This window comes from Mus pahari, chromosome 7 (genome assembly GCF_900095145.1).
Source record: "Mus pahari chromosome 7, PAHARI_EIJ_v1.1, whole genome shotgun sequence".
Taxonomy (NCBI): Eukaryota; Metazoa; Chordata; class Mammalia; order Rodentia; family Muridae; genus Mus; species Mus pahari.
The window spans coordinates 65,763,039-65,773,453 of NC_034596.1; the positions used below are offsets into that span (position 1 = coordinate 65,763,039).

At 45.0% G+C, this 10,415-nt stretch overlaps 1 protein-coding gene across 7 annotated transcripts in view; it reads right to left on the reverse strand.

Moving 5' to 3' along the window:
* The window catches only part of Trim9 (tripartite motif containing 9), a 103,174-nt gene that overhangs the window by 16,991 nt on the left and 75,768 nt on the right, over nucleotides 1–10,415 (reverse strand). For 3 of the 7 annotated variants that reach the window (XM_021201957.2, XM_021201955.2, XM_029540506.1), the window contains exons 7-8: nucleotides 6,912–7,050; nucleotides 6,086–6,118 (exon numbers count right to left, since the gene is read on the reverse strand). In XM_021201957.2, coding sequence (XP_021057616.1) covers nucleotides 6,086–6,118; nucleotides 6,912–7,050 — 172 coding nt within the window. The remainder of the gene's footprint in view (nucleotides 1–6,085; nucleotides 6,119–6,911; nucleotides 7,051–10,415) is intronic. The other 4 variants (XM_021201958.2, XM_029540504.1, XM_021201960.2 and 1 more) reach the window with 2 other exon arrangements.

The following is a 10,415-nucleotide window of genomic DNA, read 5'->3' on the forward strand; positions in this document are numbered from 1 at the left end:
TAAATAGGGTTGTTCACTGGACAGTCGTGGTTAGGAACTGAAAGGCAAATGTGCCACTATCCCCTGGGGTGCTGGCCACAGGAGTAGGTGAGTGTGGTGTCCCTTGACACTGTTCACCTGAGGGGGTCTCTTCCTTACAACTTCCACAGGATGGGGGAATCTCAGTATACTAGGGTTTTAAAAAGAAGTCTTAGGCTCACCTAAATTATATTTATAAAGGGATTCAAGACATGGTACCTGAGGCCATTTGGTGTTCAGATGGATGGAAGCAAATTCTGCTTAGACTATTTCAGGGTCGTTTCCTTTGCTGTGTGGGAGAAGAAGCTTCTACCAGGACAAGGATGGCATGGCTGACCGCCTGCTCAGGCAGACTGTGGGAGGAAGGCTGTGTGGACATTCCACCCAGGAGTCTTGGGAATCTTCTCCTTGGTGCCCAAGGCCCACAGTTGTCAGAAGTGCCACAAAGACTGTACAGCCTTGGGTACAACACGGCTCTCTCGCACTCCTTGTTTTTCTCTCTCTACTTTTCTTCCTAAGTTTTGTGATGGTGTCAGCCCACATTGGCTTCAAGCCCCAGACCTCATCTTTAGGAGCTTTTGAGGATCTCACAGATCTCTGACCTTTTTTCTCTTTGTCAGGCAGTGACTGTCACCTCCCACCTAGAACATCCCTAGTAACACCCGGGAGAAGGAGCTCCTTAGGCCAGGAGTCCTTAACCTGCAGGTTGTGACTCCTTTGGGGACTTGAACGAACCTTTCACAGGGATGGCATATCAGATTTCCTGCCCATCAAATATTTACATTATGATTCATAACAGTAGCAAAATTATAGTTATGAAGTAGCAATGAAACAATTTTGTGGTCGTGGTCACCACAACATGAAGAATTATATTAAAGGGTTACAGCATTAGGGAGGTGGAGCACCGATGCTCTAGGCTAAGCACTTGCTTGGGATGGGGACTGGAGGATGTACAGAGATACCTGGCTGCAGGGTTTGAGATGCTGGAAATGAAGCCACTTCACCATCTTCTTAAGGCAAAGAGGCTCTATTCTTTTTGACAAAAGTTATCTGTGACTCAGGAGCATCCTGTTTCTGGCTAGTGGAGCGGACAAGGCAATATTAAGAGCAGCTTCACATTGGAAGGATGCCTTTACATACCAGGCAGACTCAGGGTAGACGTCTTTCTCTTCCTAGAGGCAAAGGCAAACATCAGTACCATAGTGTGCTGTGCCGTCGTGTCTGAGAGAACTGGGTCTGAAGTGTTACTTCCCCTCTCAGAGCTTAGTTGCCTTAACTGGGGTAGGATAACTGCTTATGGTGCAATAGCTGGATTAGTTGTTCATCCAAAAATACCCACAACTGAATCCCCAGAAACCTCTGAATAGGTTACCCTTCAGAGGGAAAAGGACTTTGCAGCTATTCCGTTAAGATTCTTGATATGTGGAGACTATCTTGGGCTGCCCATGTGGGCGCAAAGTTATCACAAGGGATCTTACATAAGGAAGGCAGAGTCAGAAGGAGGCTAGAAGATGCTATGCTGCTAGATCTTAAGATAGAGGAAAACGCCTTGAGCCAAGAAAGCCAGGTGGGTGCTGGAAGCTGGAAATTACAAGAAAATAGATGCTTTTCTACACTGTCCTAAAGGAACCCAGTCCTGCTGGCGCCTCATTGTTAGCCCAGTAGAATTCTGACCTCAAGGAATGTGAGGGGGTCATGTATGATGGTTTACACCATTAATTTTATGGCTACTTGTTACAACAGTAGAAGACAAATAATACATTAGGTGCATGAGGACTACCGCTTCAGCAAAGTAGGGTACGTTTGTGCGCATGCGTGCATGAGCACATGAGCGTGCGTGGGATCTAGACATCAGTGGCAGGCACAGAGATGTAGTGTAGACTGTAGAGGGGGTGCCATGGGGGTGGACAATTTTTTTAATGTATGAATTTATAGTAAAAAGCAACAAATGTGTATGTGTGTGTGTGTGTGTGCGTGTGTGTGTGTGTGTGTGTGTGTGCATGTGCGTACTGGTATGCACAAGCATGTGGAGGCCAGAGGTGAGCATGTCATTTATATTTTCAGTCAAGGGCTCTCAGTGAACCTGGATCTCATTAATTGGCTTAGCTGGCTAGCCAGCAAGCCTGAGGGGGGTCCTCACTTCTGCCTTCCCGTGTCATGCTTACAGGCACGTACTACTTTGTCCTGTTCTTTATGTGGTTGCTGGGAACCTAATCCAGGTCTTTATGCTTGTTCAACGTGTGATTTACCAACTAAGCCACCTGCCAGACCCATAAAGAATAACTTTTATATGATTCATCTATTATATTTCACTATCCCCCAAATATTGTCTGGCTGTCATGTAACTGTCATTCTTCATGGAGGGTTTTTCTTTTTGACAGTGAAGGAAGTTCTCAGCAGCTTGGCATAAAATGATGTAAAGTCTAAGGTAAAGGTTTCTGGTTGGCTTGTTTGTATTTACTTCACGGTGTGATTCTACAAAGCCTTCTGAAATAAGCTTGCCATCCAGGCAATATATATATATATATATATATATATATATATATATATAATTTTCTTTTATATAATTTTCTCTAGTGTGGCTGCTGGGCTCATAGCAATGAGTCAGTGAATTCGTGCAGAATGGATACCTAGGAACCAATGAGCCTGGGCTTTGTATCTTTCCCCCATGCTAACTGCAGGCCATTCTTCTTACTTCATGGTTTCAAGATGGCGTTCTAGACTGAAGGGCAGACAGCTTAAAGAGGAGCAGTGACACACGCAGACCTCAGCAAGCTGCCAGGGAGTGTGCAAAAGAGCAATGAGGCCCCCAAGTTAAAGGAGAGAGCTTGACTTTGTGCCATCTCCGTGAATATGGGGCTAAGTTGGTTTTTGGCATGACCGAGATGCTCAGTTAGTTGGAGCTTTGGAATGATCAAGTTTACTGTAGTTGTCAAAGTAGATTTCAGAGCCTTTCGCCTCATGCATCATAATGTTGTGTGCTTGGATTTCTCTCCTACTACATCTTTCTGGGGAAGTCCTACCCCACCTTAGATCTCGTGTCCTCCCCTGAAATGTGTTGCAACTTATTTCCTGTGGCTCTTAGGCATGGAACAATCATGGTAGTAATTCTATGAACACATATGGCCGAATTCTTTTAGAAAATGTTTTATTTTAGAAGTAACTACCTATTATTTTAAATTAAACCTTAAGGTAGAAGAATTATGGAGATACACTACTCTAGAATGATCCACATGTTCTTAGTACACAGTCTGTCTAGAAAGCAATTTGGAAACATAGGTCAAGGATCTCAAAAATGCCCAGAAGTGGTTCTATGCCCACGAACCTGTTCAGATGAACCTTCCACAGAGACTAGAGGTAAAGAGTAGGTTTTGTGTAGAGGTCTTGATCCTATCCTTTGTTCAAGGGGCAGCACTACCTCCTCTGGCAGACTGTCGGGCATGAACAACACTACAGAGCTCCCTGTCCTTGGGAGGCTCAGCAGAGTAGAGTCCCAGGAAACCCCTCCTTACAGCGAGCTCACGGCTCCAGGGGTATCACCTGCGCTGTACCCCAGTCTCTCCAGATTACAACTGACAAGCAGAAGGTACTGTTGGCTCAGGCAGGCAGAGGGGAATCGCCAGGAAAATGAACAGGAAGTTCCTCATCAGCTCTCAGCCTTGCCTGAATGTTTTTGGTGGGGGTACAGTCTGTCACATAGTATGAGCCTCAGAATAGGGTGTGTTAAGAAGGCCTTGTTACATAATGGCTTCAGGACTCTTTGCAGATGGCTTCAAAGGCAATGAATGCATAGTCAGGAGGGTTATTTGATGAGTTAATTTAAAAAACAACAGCAAACATAAACAACCAAGTATATGACCCTTATTTTTAACATGCCATTAAAATACTTCATAATTTTTCTTTAGTTACGTACTTATTGAATTACTTGCATATGGTGTGGGAGAGCCAGTGACATGCCTGTGGGGACAGAGGACAACTTTCCGGAGTTAGTTCTTTCCTACATGTGAACTCAGGTACTCAGAAGACAAGCCCCTTTCCCTGCTGCGCTACCCTGTCTCAGCCATTTCATTCAAATTCACAGTTGCTTATGTTTATATTTCTTCTTAAGTTGGCTGAGATCTGGGTCTGGCTTCATTCATGTGTCCGTCCTGGACACATCCCCAGAAACCTGCATTCAGTGGAGTAACCTAACTTGAACCTATATAACACTACATTTTCCGTTGGTTTCAATTATTGTGTACTTTTGGACCAATTTTTTAATGTATATGTTGTCTTTCCTTTGCAGTTATGTGTATGTTTCTTTAAGACCCATCTCTTTTACTAGCCTGTAAACTCTACCCAGCAAGGGAACAGGGGCCCTATACTTTCTACCCATTGTGTATCACCGTGCCCACTTATCAAATACTCTCTGATAGACAGACAGACAGACAGACAGACAGACAGACAGAAATGATCAGAATTCACAACAATGCACACCTTTGACATACCGACCCCCCCACCCTGTGTAATGTCACCTCTGGGTTTTGTGACAGCATATTAATGACAAGTGCTTTAAACACATACTTCATGTATGCCATTAGCTTGGACTTGCTGTCACATATGAAATGTGCCCTTCTGAGACACAGACCTGTTGTTCTGGAGTTTGGAAAGACGTTGATCCTTGCTAAGGAGAATGTGAAAGATTGTCACAAAACAAGAGCTAGAGCAAACCACCCAGCTACCCCAGAAAAACAACAAGAAACTCCAGAGTGAACTTTCCAGGAACTGTAGAAATAACAGGAGAAAGAATAAGTGAAATGGACTTCTCACTGGCGTTTAGGGAACTGAAGGGAATAGAGTGAGGCAGGCTTCCTCTCTTATAACAGATTGATCAAGTCTCCTTTGAAATGACAATTTGCTATGTGTCCCCTCACTTCCTAAATCTTGTGTCACTACTTAAATGAGGGAGAACAAATAGAACAAACCAAAGTGTGGAGAAAGAATGTGTGTGAACTTTATTTCATCATGAGTGAATCGCTTCTGGGCAGTAACAGACAACACTGATATATCTACATAATGATCAGGGTGACTCATAGTCACATACATACCTTATATATATATATATGCACATAATATATATGATATAAAATTCATGGAGGAATGGGTTTCTACAATACAGTTTCTTTGTTCGTAGAGAACGTGGTCCATTAGTTTCACTTAGAAAATGATCCCCAGTTCTGTAACTGTGGTACCGGGGATCGCAGGTCCATATCCTGTAACTAATAATAGACACCGGTATCTCATGAACATTGAAAAGAGACTAAGAAATGTCACCTTCCTGTGGGGCAAAAGGACAGACAGAAGTGCTCATGTTGTCAGTAGCTGAGTTGAGCATTCTATAATCTAGTTCGAAGAGAAACAGTTTCCATACAGTTCTGTTGACAGATCTCAGTGACACTGCCACAGCTTCCCCCTACCCTACCCCAGGCCATCAGATGCCCCTCCCATCTCAACAAACCACCTTATGCTCCCAGGGGCAATGTGGCCAGCACCATCCAGGCCTTCTGCGGTGCTTTTAGAAAGTACTCTTGGAGGCCCTTAGCATTTAGTATTTCAGGAAATGAGGTGACAGCTCTCAAGCTGGTAGGTCATCCCAGATGGAAGCTGTTAAAATGTTAAGTCTGGGGAAAGAGCTAGAGGTCACGACACTGCCGTCTCTGTGGGTACAGGTCATGTGAGTGTTTCATCCTTAACAAACCTCTTCTTTGAATCGCTTCCCTTAGACTTAAGACCACCCCCCCCAAAGCCTTGTTTTCATGGCTATGGGTCTTTGGCCCTCGCTGTGGGACTCGGAGTTGTGCTTGTTTTGAACCATGTGAAGCATGTTAGGGGTGTCTGACACATGCTGAGGTTTGCGGAAAGGTAGGAGAAGCCGCCACAGTTCTTTTTAGCTAACATCTTGAATTTGAACGAAGATAACACCAGAGATTAGTTTTGTGGCGAATGCCAGTGGGGTAGGAGATGATTTAATCCACGAGTAAGACAACACCCAAAAGTCTCAAAATGCTTTGGCACCAGCCACACATACCCTTCATAGGTTTTGTCTCATGGGCTCCCGCTGCTTGTAAAATAAAAAAACATTAACGCCTCAGAGGTTATACCAGGCCATCAGATGCAAACCTTCTTCTAGACAGGTCTCCAATGACCGGCATATTTATAGTACAGCCAAGAACCATATGTCCTCTAGAGAGACAATGTTGTGCAGTGGCACTAGATAGCCCAACCACCCCTAGAGGGACCCGCATGGCGAGGTAAAGCAGAGTTGCTGGTCTCGTCCTGTGTGGTGCCCATAGGGAGTCTCAGTCCTGGTGCGGATGGCCTGGGCTTTGGGGTAGGAAAGGAAGTAGTCCGAGCTGGTTAAGCCAGAAGTGGTCAACAGGCTCTAGCACCCCACACCCACCGGGGACACGTTCAAGTCATACAGATCTACAGCTGGGGAGAATCTAAGTTCCAGCCCCGGCGGGAGCAAGCAAGAGTTACAGAGACACGGAGAATCGTGTGGGCAAAAGCGGCCACTGGGGTGGCTTGGTGGAGAAGGGGAGCCTGCTCTAGAGCCTAGGAACCTCCATCTTAAGACACCGGGGACACAGTCAGGCTTGCACGTTCAGCTTCTTCCACTGTAGCTTAGAGTGTTAGCAAAGGAAGGCATTGGAACTGCTGCTGTGGGGTTTCTCATCCACATCTCACGGGGCCTTCTAAAGGCAGGAGAGGGACACAGAGGCTCTGGGGCCGGAGACAGTGCAAGTCATGGAAAAACTTGAGGGATGTGGTACTGACGGGGTTACCTCCAGGCTGCCAGCCATGTTAGACGCCACGTAGTTCCCGCTCTGAGGGATACTGCTGAAGGGCCTTACCCTCAGACGTCTCGAGGACCAGTGTCTTGCTGTAGGGACTGACTCCTGTTTTGTTGAAGGCCTTAACCCGAGCGTTGTATGTGCTGTTGAAGTGAAGGCCGTCCACTGTGCACATTGTTTCTTTCCCGACATACACTTCCTGCCAACAGAAAACAGGACACCATTAAAGGTGAGCCATCTCGTGAGGAACAGGGAAGGAAGTGATGCCCAGTGGTTAGGTGGCAGACGCCATGCACAAAGAGCCACAGAGGGCAAGTGAACTCCCTGGAGAGATGGCTCACAGCCTTGCTCTGCTGGGATACTGTTGGCCGAAATGTCCCAGGCTTGTCACATGAATAGCATTTGTGGGCCATGCCTACTTGATTAAAATTTTCCTTTCTTTGATTAGTAAGATACTCTAGTAGTGGCCTGACCTTGTAAGGCGGCTGCAATGGCGCAGTCTCAGCACAAGCTTTAATAAAATAAAAAATATTTTCAGATATTTTTAATGTCCTTACAAGAGACTGACAAGTGGGTGTAGCATTCTCAAAGATCGGTTGTTTTAAAACAGTATCTTTTGACTCAGAGCTAGGGACCTTTCTTTCCACTACCTCTGTCAGCCGAGCAATAGACTCCTCAAAAGATTCCTCTGATTTTGTTACATATTAGCAGGCCCTTTGGTATCCGTATTTGTGCCTCCCATAGGCAGGTACCTCTACGCTTCTGGGACTGCAGCTGATACTTTCATTAGAGCTTTCTTAGTCAACCTTAGCTGAGCTGCTGAGCCATTACCCTGCACCCACGAACATTTCATATGCTAACTCTTTCCCCTCTTTTTTCCAGATATCTTAAGACAACTCTTTATGAGCCAAGGTCTCATACATAGCCATCCACAGTAAAAATAAAAAAATTATCTTCACCGAGGCAGGCTTTAGCCACCTGAAACCAATAATGAGGGGTCATAAGTAGTTTAATTGGCAGGGATTCCCACGAGGGATCCTAATTTCCTTCATCATTTCTTATAATCACTGGGAAGCAAGTTAGGAGCACAGTTTTGGTATCTGTCCAATCCAGACCTGAATCTATGAGTTATTGGGCTGCTCAATTTATCGCTTAGAGCCTTGGTTACCTAATCCATAAAACAGGGACATTAATACCTATTTTTCAAGATAGGCATGAGGGCAATCTGACTTTATATATGTAGTTATTATAGTTTAAAGGGGGCTCAGTAGCTTAATCGTGACCAGCAGCTAAGATTTAAAAAGCCATAATTGGGAGTTTGTGGCAAGGTTATGCTTATACTTGATGTTTATAGAGAAGGTAACACCTTTATCCATCAGTGTGGCTTATAAGAAGCATTTTTGAAAAACATAAAAACATGAGGGTAGTCGGTAAGCTGTGTTTCCAACTGAGGACGCAAAGATTATCCTCAAAGCCAGCCTTTGTCATGGAGGTTTGCACCACAGTATGGCGGGAAGGGGGAGGAAGGCAGAATGACATTTCAGAGGCTTAAAATAAAGCCTCGCATAATGCACTTTCCAAGCAGGCAGGGGCCAGGCTTCCCTCCTCAGCCCTACACTTTGCAAAGGCATGCCCGATGTAATGAGTAAGAATATCTACATTTCAAAACACAGCTCCCTGCTGTGGTCCTGGATTAGCCATGGGCTAACTCAGTCCTGCTGCAGCAGGTAGGAAAACCTGCATGTGACACTATTCCGTTCAGAGATTCTGAACATCTGTGCACATGAATCACCTATGAATCATATCACAATACAGTTTTTGTTCCCGCAGGTCCCTGAGGTAGGGTCTGAGATTTTGCATTTTTTAACAAGTCCCAGGATGAAGTCAGTGCTGAGTGACCCCTTCTTATGGTGGCCATGGATTAAGTAGAAGGGACCACCAGAGAGCCTCGGATTGACTAGAAGGGGCCTGGAGCTGATTTCTTTTAATCCTGAGCCCTAAGGGGAGAGGAGCCAGCTGGTGCTCTGATTTCGAGTGTAATGTCTGTGAAAGGGCAGCTGGAAAAGAAATTTAGCTGTGAGAAAATGAGTGGCTTAGTTTAAATGTTAAGTTTAGGCTGGTTTCAAAGTGTCGAAGTGGAAAATTCTCCACAGGTAGAAATCCGGCCGACTATCAGAAAAGATGTGGGGATGAAGACAGACAGGGAAGTGCTCAGCACGAGGCAGGCAGCTGGAGAAGGAGAACCCTTGGAAAGGCAATGGCCTGAGGTGATAGCCAGACATGATGAAGGAAGCAGCGATTTCAGGGAATGAGGAAAACAAGGAGAAAAGAAAAAAGAAACAAAACAAACAAACAACCAAACAAACCCAATAATAAGAAAAGAAAGGCCGAGCAAATGAAACAAGAGCTGAAGAGGCAAACGTGGAGGTAAGACACTGACCTAGAAACAGATGGCCAGTCAACACATATGTAAGAAAGAAAGGGAGAGAACTGTAAAAGACACCTCCTATTGGAAGTATGTATATCCAACAGAGAAGAAAACCAGTCAGGAGGTGGCGGCCTTCGGAGTCTTTGCTCTTGGAAGCTAGTGGGCCCTTGGCTAGTGACTGGAAAAAAAAAATCTCATCTTGTGTGGCTTGTGTTTTGTTTTGAATGGGTTCTCCTCTTCAGCAGGGCTGACATGGGCTTCAGTCCCCAGAAAGCTGTTCCTTTGGGAGGTCCCAGCATGGTAACTTCCAAGAATGAAAGCTCTCTCTCTCTCTCTCTCTCTCTCTCTCTCTCTCTCTCTCTCTCTCTCTTTCTCTGTGTGTGTGTGTGTGTGTGTGTGTATGATGGCTATTTTGGTTGTCAACTTGACTACATCTGGAATTAACCAAAACCTCAAAATGGCTGGACACATCTTTGAGTTATTTTTTTGCTTAATTAAATTATTTGAAGTGGAAAGATCCACCTCCAACCTGGGCCATCTAGTCGGCTGGGAGCCTGTATAAGGTTATGGAAGAAGGAAGCCTCTCTCTGCCTGTTCGCCCTCACTAGTAAGTCCATTCCTTCGCTGGCATAACTAACTACTTCTTCGGGCTTCTAGCATATAATGAAGACCAGCTGAGACATCCAGGCTCATGGATTGAATTACTACTGTATTCTTGGACTTCCAGTTCATAATCAGCCATTGTTGGATTAGCTGTACCACTAAGTCATTACCATTAGCTGTACCATTAAGTCATTCTTAATAAATAACATACATATATCTTTTTCTATAAGTTTTGTCCCTCTAGAGAATTTTGACTGATACAGTATGTTTGGGACAGAAGCAGGCACACACAGTCAGGTGGCCACACAGAGATTTGCCCACATTATTCTGTGGTCAAAATAGCTATGTCTTGCCAAAAGACAGCTCCTTCATATCCAGGGGAACCAAGGCTTCCCAGTGTGGTTAGCACTTCCTTGCTTTGCAGATGTAATAACTTCTGGCCACCAGTCCTGTCTGATAAAAGGCTCATCAACAGGAAGAGAGAGAGAGAGAGAGAGAGAGAGAGAGAGAGAGAGAGAGAGAGAGAGAGAGAG